The sequence below is a fragment of the Bidens hawaiensis genome, unplaced genomic scaffold (assembly GCF_021521415.1).
Source record: "Bidens hawaiensis isolate Kalapana, Puna unplaced genomic scaffold, B.hawaiensis_p1.1 tig00003356_1, whole genome shotgun sequence".
Lineage (NCBI taxonomy): Eukaryota > Viridiplantae > Streptophyta > Magnoliopsida > Asterales > Asteraceae > Bidens > Bidens hawaiensis.
The window spans coordinates 1157492-1177889 of NW_027491185.1; the positions used below are offsets into that span (position 1 = coordinate 1157492).

At 32.3% G+C, this 20398-nt stretch overlaps 2 protein-coding genes across 2 annotated transcripts in view; one reads left to right on the plus strand and one right to left on the minus strand.

Moving 5' to 3' along the window:
• The window catches only part of LOC143623262 (calcium-dependent lipid-binding protein-like), a 147217-nt gene that overhangs the window by 84939 nt on the left and 41880 nt on the right, over window positions 1-20398 (plus strand). The window lies entirely within an intron of this gene.
• Window positions 1762-9524, minus strand: LOC143623209 (F-box protein PP2-A13-like). Its single transcript, XM_077094167.1, has 2 exons — window positions 9198-9524; window positions 1762-2480 (listed from the first exon to the last, which is right to left on the minus strand). Exons 1-2 carry the CDS (start codon window positions 9522-9524, stop codon window positions 1938-1940), a joined length of 870 nt encoding a protein of 289 aa, XP_076950282.1. The 3' UTR covers window positions 1762-1937.

The window sequence follows — 20398 nt, forward strand, 5'->3', positions numbered from 1 at the left end:
GTAGACAGTGGCGAAACTTAGGCTTAGTCACGGGGGTGACCGAAGTCACGTACAAAAAAAATTTCGGGTCGACGACTCGGTTCATGTCAGTGATTTGGGTCAGGTCGGATCAAACAATATGACATCTATATATCTAATTTTTTTTCATTTATTCAAACGATTGTTCTTACAATAAAAAAAAACAATATAATTTTTTAACCAACAAATACCTAAAATATTCATGATAATACGAGAGGAATGATGAGTAGGGATAAGCGAATTCGATATTAATACCGGTACCGATCTCATCCCTAAGGTGAATACCTAGAAGAAGAATTGCAAATACCTAAAATATTTATAAAACAAATCTTTTTCTACTCGATTAATATTTTGTAACTTTTGTTTATAAATACTACGAGTTTTTATAAAAAAAACCATACAATGGGGTATTATATTTTTAAATAAATAAGTGGTGACCGGTAGCATATTGGAAAAACACATCGGGGGTGACCGCGCTTAATACCTATAAAAATTTTCGGAAAAAATCACGAAATTTACCCTAATAACGGAGAAAATGGTAGTGACCGGGGCCACCCCGGGTCCACAAAGAGTTGTGCCCCTGCATGTAGACACGGAAAAAAAACATTGTTAAAAATTTATAAATAACTTCGATTTTGTGATAATAAAAAACAAAATTGGAGGCAGTTTTAACTTTTACCCGGTTGTTAGGAGTTCTACCTACAGTCGGTTTTCAAGTCGGCCATGAGCGTCAAATAATTTAGTACTGTTCAGGTAAAGTTGGACAAAAAGTTGTTAAAAATATTGTAAACTTAGATTTTGTGATATAAAAAATTAAATTTGGAATGACACCAATGTGGTTATTTACTTATGTCGTTATCCTTTGACGAAAACTGAAAGTATCCGTTTGCTTGTTCTAGTTGATGATGAATTTTGAGAAGCGAAGGTTATTGTCCACTTGCATTATTCTAATGTTACTATAAGTATTCTAATGTTACTATAAGTTTTATGTATATAATGATGCTATGCTTGGTGAAAGTTTTGATCAAAAAAAATATGTGTTAGTTAATGAATATAAAAACAATAATTTGCTTGATGAAAGATAAAAAAAAATAATAAAAAAAACGAAAACATAACTTAACTCCCACCTAGAAATTAGAATGACTTTGTTGGTGTGAATATTTTTGGCTTTCATTGATTGGAAAGAAAAATATTAATTTAGTTGCTTCTATCTTATTTTGTGTATCAAATGAATAGTTTTATCTTTCTCGTCTCTGTTAACCTTGTCGTATAGAAGTTTCGTCACCTGTATTCAACGTGAAAAGTTATCTGTATTTGACGTGAGAATTAGTATTGGCTTAATCAAAAGTTTTGGGTATACTTTGGACTTGCAGTAAATGTCATATTCAACTAAGACATGATTGGTTGGTGTAAAGGAATATATAGCCATCCGGGAGAGTGAGAGTCATTGTGAACTTGTGACTAATTTTGTGGTTTTCTTTGATGTTTTTGACAAAATATGTTCTTCTTAAATGTTTTTGACGAAATATATAAAGCGCATGTTGGATTGTTATAATATGTTTGGATTCATACTTGTGAGCTTGTTGTAGCTTCTTATATACACTCTTGTGGTTTTCAAAGCCCGTATAACCACGTTGGCATTTTTCCTACACTTACTCCGCTACAAATGCTTCAACAAACATTTGTACAAAAAGGAATATAAGTAAGCTTAAGCAATCCTATCTACGTATTTGTACTTAGTGTAATCATCAAAAGAATACTTCAAACCAACTCGCTCATGTGCACCATATATTACAATTTCACCAAGTATAATGAATGCTCAACTACACAAAAAAATCACAAATTGAACAAAAAAAATATGATCCCTAAAATCTCCACTAAATTTCAACCAAAGACGTACCACCTTCAAATGACACATCTTATAATAAATTTTTGAAACCTTGTGCCAAGTTGGTAGGACATATAAAAACCGAATCTATAGCAAGACCACCTTTCGTATGGGTGCAATCAATTTGTGTCAAAGTAAATTTCACTTTAGTCGGAGTGTTTGATTCATAGACAACAAACTCTCCGACACGATGGTATTCCCACTTTCCAGTTGTCTCCAAAAATTGTTTGGAGACTGACTGTTGACCGTTGCTAGTGGCCAACTTCAGCTCCACTGGCTTCACTCCCCATCCATGGACGTCGTCAGTGTTACACACACGACGTCCGTTTCTTTTTATTATTTTTCCTAGTCGAAGCTTGAACAACAAGGTGTAAGTGCCAGCAGGAAGTGGGAACTCAACGTCGCCGTCTACCTCGACCCACCAGATTTGTTTTAGGTATGCAACCGTCGGGAACCTTGACTCGTCCGAAGGAATATGGTTCCAGTATCTTCGATCATCAATTCCGGTGATTGTTAATGCCTTTGAATAAATTGATACGCAAACGCCTCCACTTATCTTGTCCATCCAAAATTCCTGAATCATAATGCCAAAATGTTAAAAATCTGGCTTCAAACTAGAGGAATGCATGAAACTGAAAATACGGATCCAAAACCGAAAACTTGAAGCAAGACAAAAACCGACGGTTTTGTTTTATGTTTTTGTTAAAATAAACATAATTTTGGTTCCGTTTTGATTTTGCATGTAATAAAACCCATAAAACGGAACGAAACCGAATCAAATTTACAAATTTCCCTGTTTTTTTAGTTTTTATTTTAAATAATTTATAAGAATCTAACTATACTATTAAAGCAATATCTTTTAAGTCAATTTCCCCTCTTCCTATTGGTTGTTGATTAAACCTTCCATGTATATCAATCACTTGTCTAATTTCCATTTTAATTAAATAAATCAATAATATATTTAAATAAGATACAATCAATTCTCTTTAATCATTCTCTTTCATATTTAATTTAATTTTAATCTTGAATCTTTTATAATTATCTTTCAAGTTAATAATTATAATTCATAATTTGACTACGGCTAATTAAATTCATTTTGAGAGATTTCTAGGCAATTATTGATATTTACAAAATTATCACTACTAAATTATATCATATTAAAATAGTTCAGTTATTTCATTACAGGTCAAATACTCATTCATTTTACCGAGGTAGTTACTATTTAACATATCTCTTAAAATAGTGTATTACTAGAAAAAGAACATTCATGTCACATTAACAATTCAATTTTAATGTATTTTAGATAATAGATAATTCTGATAATTAATTGATATTTCATCAATAGGATTCAATATACATAGATTACGGATTCAAGTTTAGTATAATTGGTTCTAATATTATATTTCTGAAAATTTATGAAATTCACCGATTGACTCACAAAAATATGAAATTTTACTTATATCAACAATTATACTATGTATAATTATTAACCAGACCTTTAGGAATAAAATAATAAGAACCATCCACAAATGTGAATTTCGTCATGTATACCGTTCTAAAAATTTAAATTTAAAACCTTTTAAGAACCTAACAAAAGGAAATATTTAATTATGGAATTTCTATATTCTAATTAAGTATTAATTATTATTTGATTAACTATTTGACTAAGCATCCATAAGGCTTACTATAGATACAGATGTTGACCGATTGACTAATTCTAAATTTAGCAATTAATGATTTAAATATATGAGGTTGATTTTAAATTTAAATTTTGTCATTTGAGTATTATAAAATGTAATTGATGTAATTGATATATGTTTTTTATAACTTCATATAGATTGACCGTTTGAGAAATACAAATTTGACCAATTGGAGTTTAAATTCTGACTTGTAGACCATTTATGTAAATTAGGAATGAATCACCCATTTGATTAAGGAATTATTTAATCACTGAATTTGTATATTTTAATTAAAGGTGGTATATCATTTGATTAAATATAGTCTAGATTTAAATATATGAATTTAATTCATTTGTATTTATAATATTATAATCTAAGTTGATCATGTTACATTTGAGTAATTCAAATTTTTGGAAAATCAATTAATCCTCATTCCCTAATTTTCGTCCATACTTTAATTTATTGAAAGTCTTTAATTTTTTGTTTTAAATTAAATCCATATATACATTCATTCTATATTTCATTCTCCCAAATTCAATCCATATAAATACTTCACTTTCACACCACAATTCTTACACTATCCCACCATCTTAGCAAAAATAATTGTCTTTGTTTCCAAGGTTTCTATTTTGTCTTGTGTCTATATCGTCCATTTTGTTATTTAGTATTTGGCTTAAAACTGTTATTTTTAATACATTAATGTTTTGTTTATTCTTAATTTTTACCACTAGGAACATGGAGCCAACAAACCTCACCATGTTGAACCAATTGGATGTTCTTAACAGTGAGTGTATCCTGAAGGTGAATATTTTGAAACTTTGGCGTTTGAATGACAATTGAAAGCCCGAGGAGGATTGGTCGATCGAAATGATTGTGCAAGATGAAATGGTATTCTTACACATTCATTATTTTTCTATATCATTCATACAATTTTTTACTAATGCTAATATTAATGTTTCAGGTTAATATAATTCAAGCCTACGTACGGAAGTCTTGCATTCCCAAGCATGATGTTTTATATCATGCTTATGTTTGTATTTATATTAATAATTATATGATTTTTTCTTAAAATATCTTTAGGTTATATATCAAAATTGAAGATTCAATGGAGATCTTCACTATTTCGTTTTTCTGGTAACGCAATTCAAATTTTCCGGTTGTAAATTCTAACATCAATTTTACATTTTTGTTCACATGATTCAAATCTTCCATAATTTGTAATTTATTAATTATGTTATATTAATATTTTATTTTATCATTTCAGGTTATTGTCCCCAACTTGATATAGCTAATTAATTTCGGATTGAGGATTTTTTGATAAGATGACTTTTATTTTTGTTTAATATTAATGTATATTTCTGTTAGTATTTATGTATTTATTTATTTTTCACAATTTATGTAATTCAATTGATTATTATATAATCCGGAAATAAAATTTAGTTGATTATTCTATAAGACATTAAATTATCTATGGTAAGATAATGAATTGAATTCTTGTTGGTCAAAGTCCAATTAATTTACAAATGTCAACACAATTTAAAACGTTATTATACTTTCCAATATTATCTTACGTTACATTTTTAGATTTATACACATTTAATATGGCATTTTAGAAACCGATTTTCCCCATTCAAATGTCATATATATATATCAAAATTCAATTCTCATTATTTATATGAAATTTACAAAAATATGTTATTGAGTTTGAATTTCACAATTTGTTAAAAAATATCTTTGTCAAATCCAATTTAATATATTTTCATGATTTTCATTATTGGTCAAATTTTATTTAATATATTTTCATGATTTTAATTACGTAAATACAATAATAAAGTTTCCATGATTTTCATTTATTTCCACATTTTCATGATTTTTATAATTGGACAAATTCTATTTAAAAGATTATTGTATTAAATGAAGTTCCTATGGTGTTTTAAAATTTTATATTATCTACATACTATTTCCTATTAATATTAAATGTATTATATTAATATAACCGTCTATTAAGCATAACAAATTTATACCATATTAAATACGCAATTATAAAAATTTAAAAGATGTTTATAGTTTTCAATATCATCAAACTTTATCTTTACCTTTTATTTATTTTAACTATATATTATTTAGTTAGTCAACTTAAAAAAATGGAAAGCTTTTTGAATTTTGAATTCTAACAAAATATTTAATACATTTGATTATGGAAATTAATTCAGATTCCCTAATAAGTTACGAAATTTGACTATCAATTTAGTCTTATGTATAACAAATTTAGATCCTATTAAATATGGAAATTGACAAATTTAAAATATTTTTTATAGTTTCTAATCACAACTATCAATATTAATTTCTTCAATCTCAACAAGCTTTTAATCTTATATATTTAACAAATTGTTAATTAGACATAAATGTCAAAATTAATGTATAAATTGAAAAAAAAAATATGTAATGAAATTGATTGTTAAAGAAGGTACCAATCATCATTATTTATTTTTAATATTAGCAAACATTATTTCACCAATCTCAACGAAAGTTATAAGATTTTTACACTTTATAAATTAGTTGTTGTCATTTTCCATATTATTTGTTCGATATATTTTCAAAAACCGTTTATTATTAACACAATTAACATTATATTATGATCATATTAACAAAATTTCAATTATTTAAATATTAATGATTTCCAAAATAGTTATAAATCTAATGATTTTAACTATTAACGCTTTCCAAAACATCCGGGTAATTATGGAAGTCAAATTAAATCATTTAACCTCTAATTTATTTTAATTTACACTAATAATATTGTTACAAAGATTTTTGTATTTTAAGAATGATTTCAAATATTATAATAACCAAAATGATATAATCATAATTAATGATACTATATTTTGCCAACTTCAAAACCATTTATACTTTCTATATATGTAAGTCGTTTGATTTTAAGCTTTTACAATATATGTTGACCACTAATTAATTTATTAGTTATGAGTTATGTCGTTTCTTTAAAATCAATTTTGGAGGGCATTTATGACACAATTAGATGTTTTACTTTTTCAATAATTCTTAAAACGGATTTTTTTTCAGATTTTTCAAACGTTTACGTACTACATATAATAATTTTTAACTTTTATTATATTTTTAATTCGTAGAGAAAGTTTATGTCTCAAATTCCTATGGCTCAGCTGTCAGTAGTGTGTTTATCTATGATTATTTGTTTAGAATTGAAGATTACAAAAACCAGTATCATAAAAATCTATGATACTCATTAATTATACACACACGTTGTTTATATTTTTTGTCAAATTAGTTATGCTAAATGTGTATAAGACAATACATTTTTATGTTGATTTCATTAGAGTATTATGTATTAATTAACATGTGTTATTTGTACTCATGGCATAATTTATAAACATGTTTTAAATTTTCATTTATCTCTGATTGTCTTTGTATGTTTTTGTATTTGAATTAAAATAACAATGCTACGTCTTGTAATTAATGTAAAATGATGTTTTTTTTTGAATTTGGTATCTACATTTCTCTAAAATTATAATAGATACATATATATGATTTTATAGTTTTCAATATCATCAAACTTTATATTTTATTTATGTGTAAATGTAAATAATGTCTAAATTTCAAGATTTATGCCTTAAATAAAACCCACATATTTCCGATAACCAATTCTAAATATTCTAAATATATATGTTTGAATTCACATTGCAAATTATTATCATTATTATTTTTTGTTTGAATTAGCAAGTAACTAATGTAACCACAAAACATCATTGTTTCTATTTGTTTGTTTTCTATGGTGATAATTAAGTTATTTGTCGTCCGGTAACTATTTTCTGTTTAATATTACAGTATGACCTGGTAATATTATCATTTTATTTATAAATGCATATTTGCATGGTAACTATTTGTTAGTCTTTGTATTTTTTTGTATTTGATTCAAATAAGTTAGGATGTTTTATAATTCATGTAAAATTATCATTTATTTATAGATACAACATTTGCATTTTATTAAATTTATATGATGTTATGTATATATTATATTTTAAAATATGTTCCACCCGTGTGTAACACATGTATTATCCTTTTATTAAATATGTTATGATTTTAAATATATGGTGTATATTTAATTAGGATGCTATTTTTTTTTTATTTTCAGGTGGTGAAACAAAATTAGTTTCTTTTGATAGAATGTTGAAGAACTTGATGGTGGGTTAATATGAAAGAACAAGGTTAGTCCTTGTGAATGTTTTTTTTTTGGTTCGGTGTATCCGAATCAATTTATATTAATTAGATGCGCAAAGATATTTCTCCATTATCTTTTACTTATAGTTGGTTAACTAAATTTATATTATTTCCAAACTTTGCAGCAAAATTCACAAATTTAGTTGTGGTCCATATAAAAAATCAGTTTTTTGGTTTTTAAGTAAGATCATACAAATTATTTTTTTATATTTTAATTTGAACTAAAATTTTCATAAACACATTATGCTAAATAAAATCAAAAAGACCAAAATTATTTTGACTCATAGATTGGTTCTAAAAGTCGGTGTGCCAACAATGTTACTAAGGAATACGGATCAGAAGAACGGTTTGTGTGATGGAACTAGATTGCGAGTAATTAATTTGGGTAGGCGTTTTGTTGTAGTAAAAGTTATTTTAGGTACTAATACTGGTTATCTCACTTATATAATTCGTTATGGTTTAACACCTTCATATAAGAAACATTCGTTTAAATTGAAGAGAATGTAGTTCTTCCAGTTGTACTCTGTTTAGCAATGACCATTAACAAAAGTGAAGGTCAATCTCTAGCAAGAGTTGACATATATCTCAGAGACCCGGTGTTTACACGTAAACAACTCTATGTAGCTTTATCAAGAGCGAAGAGTGGTGTTAAAATTCTTATATTAAAAAATGAAGATAAAATTACAAATAAAAAATAAATATGGTTTATAAGGAAGTCTTTTTAGTAGTTTATGAATTTTACATTTTTAACTTTTGATTATGTTTTTAAATATTGTAATTTGAATGTTGTTTGGGTTTATCATTGTATTTCGCAATCATTGGTTTTCGCACCAATATTATTACAACTTAAAGTATGTTGCCGTCCCGAATAACATATAACAACTTATGTTGTCCTTTCAAATGACATGTATTTGTTCGAAAATTTAAATATTTCCACCCGTGTCATACACGGGTTAATAACCTAGTCTAATATATATGTAACTCATGTTCAGTCTAAACACATAAAATTCAATTAGTTAGTTATTAATTAAACAAATTTAAGTCTAAACACATAATATTCAATTATTAGTTATTATTGTAACTTATATGTCAGTCACATAATATTCAATTAGTTATTAATTAAACAAAATAATTTAGACCCGGTTGAAATTAATTTCATCCCAAAAATTTCAAGCTTAAAATGAAAAAACATCGAAAAATTCGAACCCAAACCAAAAACCAAACTGAACCCAAACCAGAAACCTAACAATTCAAAAAATATCAAAATATTAGTCAAAACCGACCCAAACTGAACCACCGCCACTACTTCAAACGCAGTTCATAAGTGTAACGAACTCAGATCATAGGAATAATCGAACCTTATTTCCACCATCAAACAACACCGGTCTGCTCAACCTTGAAAACATCTCCTTAACACCCAACTTCTTCTTATCATCATCAACCACCAGTTTTCCCACCAGATGATGATAGTTAGCCGGCAGTTTATCGATCCATATGAAATCAGCAGAAGAAGCTGCTCTAAATGCTCGGTTAATTCGAGCTAGCTTGCATATCTCTGGTGGTTGTAAATATGACAAAACATGAGCTATGCAGTTTTCTGGTATGTCTCCGAGGTTAACCTCGGCTGATGTTTTCGATCCGTTTGAGGTTGTTTCTGTACTTAGTAATGACGTGTTGGCACCCATGGTTTGGTTTAAAGGTAGCGGTGGTTCGGTTGGAGAGTTATAATAAGTGTGTGGGTATGAAGTGGAATGAGAAATGGTGAGGTGTTCTTTGCATTTATCCATTACAATAGTGTAATGACGTGGATTTATGGATTTTTGTATATAGAGAAAGGACTTTATATTATGAGGCTTGAATTTAAATCTACTTACTAATTCTTTTTCATGATAATCATTGTTGTTATGTATTTGTATAGGTGAGGATTCATGAGTTTTGATTTAGTGGTGTCATGTGTTTATCCTTACTAGAGTGATGTGTTGTTGTCGTGACGTTTTAGCTGTCTGGATATATATTTATAACTGGTTGATTCATGCGTCTGACATGTACTAGATACACCGTTGTGTGTGACTGGTTTAAACATACCGTTACAATTAACTTTATTGTGTTGTTGTAATTAAAGTTATTAAACAACTTAGATATACTTTTATGACTAATTTACTGCTTACACAGGCCATTTATAATCGAGACCCATTAATATTAAAAAAAAGTTATTTTAAGGAATAAGGATGATAAATATTTGATATTGTTTTTAACTTTTTAACAAATATAATAAAGTATATATATGTTGTTTAAAGTTAGGAAAATGATGTAATGCATTTAAACAAAAACCTAGCAATATAATCTGTTTCATTAACTAAGTAAAGTTAATATTAATTTTAACTTTGTTTTCTTCTCAATCTAAACTATTTAAGAAGTTATATGTAATAGCATTCAATTAGAAAAGTTTGATGTAACACTATCCAAACTGAGTATGAAAATTTCACTTGTATTTGATATCTATAATTATATGCAAATATGTACAAAGTTCATGTCAACTTAAAACACTGTTTTTGAAACATAATTGATAATTTTTATCGACTAAATTTTAATGCTCAAAGACGTAATCTAATTATTATTGTCTTTATTAAATGAATCTTAATTAATTTATTCTTGATTATTGTTGTAAATCATGATGAACATATATTTACATTTACATATACTATTAAACCAATAGGCTTTAAGTCAACTTCCCCTCTTCCTATTGGCCGTTTCCTAAACTTTCCATCTATATCTACCACCTCTCTAATTTTTATTTAAATAAAATAAATCAAAATTAAATTAAAATAAGATACAATCAATTCTCTTTAATGATTCTCTTTAACTTTAATTTAATCTTTAATTTAATAATGATTAACCAATTTATTTATTAATTAATTACAATTTTTATTATTTATGTTATTTTTATTATTCTATGTACTATAATATAACTTAACCTAGAAACCCAAATCAATTTTCCTCTTTCACGCCTCCATTCTCATTGACGGTTCCATCCTGTTCCGCCTATCACTACCTTCAATTCATTTATCTGTCAAATTCACGGTCCACCATCGATGAAGGTGCTCACCGTCAACGTTACCTCCGGTCAGTTTAATCATCAGGCTTCCTTCCAGGTTTAATTTATTTGAGATTATTTATTGATATTTCATCCATTGAATTCAATATAAAACAACCTAATATACAGAGATTACAGATTTAACTTTACTATAATTGTTTCTAATTTTATATTTATGAAATATCAATATCTGTAATCAGTTTCTGTAAATTAGGGATAGATTTTCCATTTGGTTAAGGAATTCTTTAATACGGAATTTCTATATTTTAATAAATTATGATATATCATTTGATCAAGGTTTTGATTAAGCATCCTTAAGGGTTACTATAAATACAGATTTTGACCGATTGACTAATTCAAAATTAGTCAATCAAAGATTTTAATATATGAGGCAAATTCTAATTTGAAATATATGTTAATATATAATTATGACTACTCACCATATGTTATATCAACGACTCAATTTTAAATTGTTGTTTATTATATTAAAATTGTGTTATTCTTAATACATAAAAAAAGAAATAACTTATTTATTATTACACAGCTTATATCATGTAACATCCTAAAATTTTAATGTTGAATAAAGAAAGTTATGTTTAGTGATTTCGCGTTAATTATTGGATATCGAGTAAGGAGCGGATCATGGACTTGGATTAATTGAGATGGGTTAAATGAGAATGGGCCTTAGGTCCATGGGATTTAAGGGATATAAATATCCCCTAAACTCTAAAATATCTTTCATTTCACCATATTCTCTTACACTCCAAAACACACACACCACACAACAACACCGCCGCCGGCCGAGGGAAGAACCGAGCCAGATCCGAGAGAGAGAGAGAGCGATTAGTTGTGATAACAAGTTAAACAAGATCCAAACAAGCTCAGAAAGGTATGATTCTTGATCTTTGAAGTTTAAAGATCCAAGTTTTATAGTGTAGATACGACCGAAAATGGTCGGGAAGCGTAGTGGGTGATGTCGAACCTTAACAAGGGTGTTAAAATCGCCAAAATGCTCAATAAAAACCAAAGCAGCGGCTGATCTGGGCAACTTCGCCTGCAACTGGGCAACTTCGCCTTCAAAGCGATAACTTCGCCTGAGGCCAAGTTCGCCTAATTGATAACTTCGCTTACGGCTAAGTTCGCCTGATGACAACTTCGCCTGGAGCTAAGTTCGCCTGAGGCTTAACTTCGCCTAAAGCCAAGTTCGCCTGATGACAACTTCGCCTAAAGCTAAGTTCGCCTAAGGTTTAACTTCGCCTAAAGCTAAATTCGCCTAAGGTTTAACTTCGCCTAAAGCCAAGTTCGATTAGAAACTAAATTAAAAAAAAAAAAAACCTAATGAAAAATGTGTTAAGACAGTTAATGTAAATAAAATTTTTCCAAGCTGACCTGGCAGCTCGACCCCAGCCAGGGGCTCTGCCCCTTGGACCCTGCTAGGGGCTGCCGCCCCTAGACCCCGCTGCCAGGGGCGCTGCCCCCGGACCCCGTTCGTTATGGGTAGTAGTTAAGACTAGAAAGATGATATGAGTAGTGATAGTTGTTTGATACGTATACTTGTTATACAGTCAGCCGTGCACAACTGAAGAAAGGGATTACGATTAACGGTGAACGTAACCGTGTTCAGGTGAGTTTCTAGCCCCATTCCTTGTTATGTTTTCGGGGCTGTGTGCATACTTGATGTGTTGATTAATACATTTATCCTATGTGATAAGTGTATGCCATATGTGATATATGTGATATGAATGAATGATTGCTTGATGGTACGTGAACGATCTTCGGATATTGCACGTACTGTCAGGTTGTAACGCTAGGTATAAGGTAAGTATGTTATGTATGCTTATGTGTATGAATGTGATAAAGTTAATAAAAGAAGGAAAGGATGGTTGTATGGTAACGAAGAGGGAATCGAACCCTACTAATATTCGAGAACTAGGGAACCGAACCCTACTAATATTCGAGGAAGGAGGGTACCGAGCCCTAATAATACTCGAGGTATGATGTATGGTTGTATGGTAACGAAGAGGGAATCGAACTCTACTAATATTCGAGAACTAGGGAACCGAACCCTACTAATATTCGAAGAATGAGGGTACCGAGCCCTAATAATACTCGAGGTATGATGTATTGTTGTATGGTAACGAAGAGGGAATCGAACCCTACTAATATTCGAGAACTAGGGAACCGAACCCTACTAATATTCGAGGAAGGAGGGTACCGAGCCCTAATAATACTCGAGGTATGATGTATGGTTGTATGGTAACGAAGAGGGAATCGAACCCTACTAATATTCGAGAACTAGGGAACCGAACCCTACTAATATTCGAGGAAGGAGGGTACCGATCCCTAATAATACTCGAGGTATGATGTATGGTTGTATGGTAACGAAGAGGGAATCGAACCCTACTAATATTCGAAAACTAGGGACCAGACCCTTATAATATCTGTGATGTTAGGGACCAGACCCTTATAATATCTGTGATGTTAGGGAATCGAACCCTTCTAATATTCGAAAACTAGGGTCCAGACCCTTATAATATCTGTGAGGTTATAGGGCGAAAGGCTCTTTAAAACGTATGATCATGTATGTAAAGAAAGTATGAAGATAAAAATGAAAGTAAAAGCACTTAGGTGTGTATGAAAGAAAGTTAAGAGGTTAAGTATGAAATGTAAGAATGTATTGTATGATTATGTGATTAACTAGAACTCACTCAGCGTAGCTGACTTTTAGTATGCACGCAGGTGAGTAGGATGAGGCAGCTCGCTTGAGGAGACACGTGGCACTGAATAAGAGTCTGGCATCTGAAGACTTATGATGCTTTAATGTTGAAAGACAAAGGATGTTTTGAGACAAGTTATGAATTATGTAATGTTTTATGAAAGTTTTATATTCCGCGTAAATGTTTTAATTAACTCTAATTTTTAGAACTGTGTTCATGAGTAAATCCAACACGAAAGTAGGGCTACCGGTAACGGGGCCTTACATATCAGTTACTTAATTATTCATATGCTTATTAATTATATTATGTTGACTATTGTTATAAATTTCAACCATATAATTCACAATTTAAATATGTCACAATTTATTATAATTTTAGATATTAGATATAAAGTAATTGATAATCATTCAAGATATACGGTAATTATTTAATTGATTGAATTGATGATTAATTATATTCATGTAAATAAAAAAATTAGTAACTTATTTTTCCACATTAAAAAGTTAATTCCGTATATTTAAATATAGTCTATAATTAAAGATTTGAATTGAATTATTTTGTACTTATAATATACTTTAACAACATTACATTTTATGAATTCAAAATTTGAAAATCCCTTAATCCTCCTTTCCTAATTTTCGTTCATGATTTAATGTAATTGAAGTTTCCTAAATTTAGGTTTTTAATTAATTCCGTATATACATTCCTTCTTTATTCATTTCTCCCAAAATTCAATCCTTTACTATGAACTATATATAAATACTTCACTTTCACACAAGAATTCTTACACTATCACACCAAATTGAGCTAAAACGATTTTCTTGGTTTCTAAGGTTTGTATTTTGGTTGTTTATATCATTCATTTTGTTTTTTAGTTTTTGGTTAAAAGTGTTATTGTTCATAAATTAATGTTTTGTTTTTTTTTTCACCACCAGGAAGATAGAGCCAACAAACATCACAATGTTGAACCAATTGGATGCGCTACACAGTGACTGTGTCTTCAAGGTGCATATCTTGAAACTATGGCGTCTTGTAACATCCTAAAATTTATAATGTTGAATAAAGAAAGTTACGTTTAGTGATTTCGCGTTATTAATTAATTAACATCGAGTAAAGAACGGATCATGGACTTAGACTAATTGAGATGGGTTAAATGAGAATGGGCCTTAGGTCTATGGGCTTTAAGGGATATAAATATCCCCTAAACCAACCTTAAACCCTAAACCATCATTCATTTCCATCTTATTCTCTAACACACTCCAAAACACACACACACACCACACACCGCCATATACGGCCGGCGGCCGAGGGAGAGAAACGAGCAAGATCCGAGAGAGAGTAAACGATTAGTTGTGATTAAACAAGTTAAACGAGATCCAAACAAGCACAAAAGGTATGTTCTTGACCTTTAAAGTTTATGTTTTATTGAATGTCCTTAAGCTTAAAGATCCAAGCTTTATAGTTTATACGGGATATATATACGAACGAAATGGTTAGGGAACGTTAGTGGGTGATGTCGAACCATAACAAGGGTATTAAAATCGCCAAAATGCGTGATAAAACTAAACCCGTAGCGAACTGGGCAACTTCGCCTGCGAACTGGGCAACTTCGCCTTCAAAACGGTAACTTCGCCTTCAAAGCATAACTTCGCCTTCAAGGCTTAACTTCGCCTACGGCCAAGTTCGCCTAACTGGTAACTTCGCCTAAGGCCAAGTTCGCCTAATTGATAACTTCGCCTAAGGCCAAGTTCGCCTAACTGGTAACTTCGCCTAAGGCCAAGTTCGCCTAACTGATAACTTCGCCTAAAGCTAAGTTCGCCTAAGGTTTAACTTCGCCTAAAGCTGTATGGCCCCGAACTCGGTAGCCCTACTTTAGCGTCAGATTTACTCATAAACACAGTTCTTACAAATCAGCGTTCATTAAAACTTTCGCGGAATATAAAAACTTTCATAAAACATTTCGTAACAAAACACGTCTTGTCTTAAAACATCATTTTGTCTTTCAAAATTAACGAACATTAACTTAAACGTCTTGAGTCTTCCGATGCCAGCCTCTTATTCAGTGCCACGTGTCTCCTCAAGCGAGCTGCCTCATCCTACTCACCTGCGTGCATACTAAAAGTCAGCTACGCTGAGTGAGTTCTAGTTAATCGGACGCCACACAATACATACACATACATACATATCCGAAGATACATATCCATACTTAACTAGTTACCCTTCTGTTCTACATACATACTTGCTACCATACATACATACATATCTACAATCACTAACCTCAGTCTACCGAGAGTACGTTCATAGTCCGCCGTCTATACCTGTACTCAAGGTCGTGAACACGTAAAAGGTCCGCAGTCCTTACCTATGTTCACCATTCATGGTACGTACAAGGTCCGCGATCCTTCCCTATACCATCATACATCCACAACACGTACAAGGTCCACGATCCTTCCCTATGTTGCAACCTAATTCATAGCACGTACGAGGTCCGCAGTCCTCCCCCATGCTAAAGCACGTATAAGGTCCACAGTCCTTTCCTGTGCTGACGCCTACCTATATTACGTATAAGGTCCGCAGTCCTTATTTACGTTACGTATAAGGTCCGCCGTCCTTATCTACGTTGGCGTCTATCTCCTATAACACGTATAAGGCCCACCGTCCCTATCTACGTTTACATCTATCATCTACATCACGTATAAGGCTCGCAGCCCTTAACTACGCCATCACCTGCCAAGTCTATGTCCAACAGAAGTTAGAGGGATTTGCCATCCTAACTTACTATGTCGAACGTAGAACTCACATACCATTCGTGTACCAGTATACACATACTTCACATATACAATAATTACATTATAGCATAAGAACACTCTAGGTGTTCTTTACATCCTTCATTTAACAACCATACCCCTTGTCGTTACGTGCAATATCCGAAGATCGTTCACGCCCCGACAAGTAGAGGTGGTCAAAAAAACCGGTTACGGAACCGGTTTGGCCGGTTTAACCGAAAACCGGTTTTTTAAAAACCGGTTTTTTTAAAAACCGGTTTGACCGGTTTACGTAACCGGTTTACGTATCGGTTATAAGTTTTGGACCCAAAACCGGTTTTATAACCGGTTATAAAAAAAACCGGTTTTTTTTAATAACCGGTTATTAAAAAACCGGTTAACCGGTTTTTAAAATAACCGGTTATTACCGTTATAAAAAAAACCGGTTAACCGGTTTTTTAATAACCGGTTAACCGGTTTAACCGGTTTTCGAACGTTACCAAACGGCCTTATAGCCGTTTTTTTGTGTTTTTGACCGTTTTTTAGCCGTTTTTTTTTTGTTTTATTTCAATTTTACCCCCACAAACATCTATATATAGTTTAGGTTGGGTATTGGTTAGATCACACTTGATTATACAACTCCAAAAGCTCTAAACGTTTATTTCATACGCGATTATACAACTCCAAACGCTCTTCTTTCGTAGTCGTTTATTTCATACTCGAGTATACCACTCTTAATTCGTAGTCGATTATCATGGCCTCCCAAAGTGCTGCTTCATCGGTCAACATGGGTGCCTCGAACACGGGAGAAACCGTCGTTCGGGTCATCCCCACGAAACGAAACCAAGATATTTGGCAACATTTCGACCTATGCGAAATGTCTAACGGAACCCAAAAAGCTAGATGCAAACATTGTTTGAAGTTTTATAACAAAGAAGCAAACTCCAGTTTAAGAGCTCATGTAGAAAAGCCCTCTTGCAAGGTCTTGAAGGACGAATCCGGAAGTAGTTCGCAGCCGGAGATGACGAATCAAGGAACGGTGTTTACGTACGACCTTGAAGCGGTACGTCAACAGTTTGGCAACTTTGTGATTCAACAATCACTTCCTTTCAACCACTTCGACAACCCTCAATTCACGCAGATGATGCAAACGTATGTTCAACCACGCTACCAACACGTAAGTCGTTCGACCCTTAGAAGAGATATGCTTAAAGCATGGAAAAACGCTAAATCCGAACTAATTTCATACTTTTCAAACTTACAAACTGGTGTGAACTTAACCACGGATGTGTGGTCGGTACCTAATGGTTCGCCCGACTCATACATTTGTGTGACGGCTCATTGGGTTGACCCCCGGTCGTGGCAAATGATGAAACGAACCGTTGCGTTTCAATTGTTTGATTACCCGCACACGGGTAGAAATATTTTTAAACTCTTGGATAAAGTCATTCGACAATACAAGATTGAAGATAAAATCTTTTCAATATCGTTTGATAACGCGTCCAACAATACGGCCGCGGTTGGCCATTTAAAATTAAAGTATAAACCTATCTGTGATGGAGCGTTTTTTCATAGCCGATGCATTGCACATATTATCAACTTGGCCGTGCAAGATGGGTTAAACGTGATCGAAACGCAAAGAAACAATTTTAAAAGAATGTTACGAGATGTTTTTAGCAACAATTCAACATTTTCAAGATACAAAAAATTTTGTGAAGAAGCTAACTGTCAATGGTTGGGGCCTAACTGGGATTGTCCAACAAGATGGAACTCGACTTGTGAAATGTTTGAGAAAGCCATCCAACAAAAACAATCGTTAATTGCGTTTCATCAAATTTTGTCAAATAGGGGTAAATGTGCACCGTACGATCCTAGAAACTGGTTATTGATTGAGATCGTTACGGAGGTTCTTCAAATTTTTAAATCTTGCACAAGTAGTTTATCCGGGGTTTACTATCCAACAAGCCCCATTGCTTTACCAAAAATTGCTGTCATGTGCACAAAGTTGAGTGACCTTCATTGTAGTGGTGCACCTTATTTTGATATGGGTGTAAAAATGAAAGAAAAATTTAAAAAATATTTTCAAGAACTACCCGCTGTTTTGACCTGTGCTGCTGCGTTAAACCCTTGCATCAATGTTGGTGGTGTTGAAGCTTTAATAGAAAAAATTTGTGATGAGCTAGGGTTAAACGACGATCAAAACCCCTATTATAGCCAAACTTTAAAGAATGATTTCAACACCACCTTGGCAAACATGTATGATGTTTACCTTACAAGATACGGGTCGTCTTCCCAAATTCATGACTCGTTAAGAGCTGTTGCCCAATCCCAATCCCAAACCGACCTTGAAATGGGGATGTACTACATGATTTGGGAAGACGCCGGTAAACGTCAAAGGGTAAACACCCCAAGCAGTGAACTTGGAAGGTATGGTGGTACCAACTTTGTGAAACACATGACTCCGGATGAATTTAGAAGTCTTGATTTGCTGGCTTGGTGGAGAGGTAAGGAGGATGAGTTTCCGATCCTCGCCGCCATGGCCAAAGATTTACTAACGGTCCAAGCTTCCACGGTAGCTTCGGAGTCTGCTTTTTCTGTTTCTGGCAGGGTTATATCGATTAGGAGGACTCGACTCACTCCACCAGCTGTAGAGATGTCGATTTGCTACAAGGATTACTTGGACTCTTTAGACAGGGCACAACATCAACGCTCACTCGAGGGGGAAATGGACTATGAGGCGGCCTTGTATGAAGACGAGGTCAATCAAGGACACACTCAACCAATGACCGATGAAGAAGCCGCGTACGACGATTACCTAAGGAATAGCTCGGGATCGGGTAGCGAAGAAAATGAGTAACAAACATCAACTTGTTAATGTAATCGTGTCTAAACATTCTTTAATGTTTGTATTTTTGAGTTACGAATATGCGATAACGATTTAATGTTTGTATTTTTAATGTAAAAGCTATAAATGAAAGTTATGTGTTTTTAATCTTCCAAGCAAAGAATGCTAACAACGAAACCCTAAACCCTAAAGCAAAAAAAAAAAAAAAAAAAAAAAAAAACCGGTTAACCGGTTAGACCGGTTTTTAATAACCGGTTATAAAAAAAACCGGTTTAATAACCGGTTCTAACCGGTTTCTAAACCGGTCCAAACCGGTTTGGCCGGTTTGAGTTTTCAGCAATAATAACCGGTTAATAACCGGTCCGGTTATTAACCGAACCGGTTTTTTTCTGGATAAAAAAAACCGGTCCGGTTAAAAACCGAACCGGTTTTTTCAAAAAAACCGATTTGTGCACCTCTACCGACAAGTATTCATTTGTAATATTCATCCATCTTCGATATATAATATTCGTACCTTTATTTTTAACCTGACAGTACGCGCAATATCCGAAGATCGTTCGCGTATCGACAAGCAATCATTCATATCCATCACATATATCACATATGGCATACACTTATCACTTAGGATAAATGTATTAACAACACATCGAGTATGCACATAGCCCCGAAAACATAACAAGGAATGGGGCTAGAAACTCACCTGAACTCTGCTTCTTCCTCCGATAGTTGTAAATCCCTTCTTTAACTGAGCTCGGCTGACTGTATAAGTTACACGTATCAATACTCGCCTGATCTAATCTGGTGGCCTAGTATTAGCTTACTTTTACTTATCGTTTTAATCTATTCTCTAATCGAACTTGACTTTAGGCGAAGTTAAACCTTAGGCGAACTTAGCTTTAGGCGAAGTTAAACCTTAGGCGAACTTAGCTTTAGGCGAAGTTGTCATTAGGCGAACTTGGCTTTAGGCGAAGTTGTCATCAGGCGAACTTGGCTTTAGGCGAAGTTGTCATCAGGCGAACTTAGCTTGCAGGCAAAGTTCATCAGGCGAACTTAGCTTGCAGGCGAAGTTGTCGTCTGCAGCTACTGTTCGTTCTTAAATCTATTAATCACCTTCGTTTCTTAACCAAATAACTCGATT

Coding starts and splice junctions, on each gene's coding strand:
- LOC143623209 (XM_077094167.1), bottom strand. CDS start 9,524: ATGGGTGCCAACACGTCATTACTAAGTACAGAAACAACCTCAAACGGA. Junction 2,481..9,197: donor TGTTTGATGGTGGAAATAAG/GTTCGATTATTC, acceptor ATTATGATTCAG/GAATTTTGGATGGACAAGAT.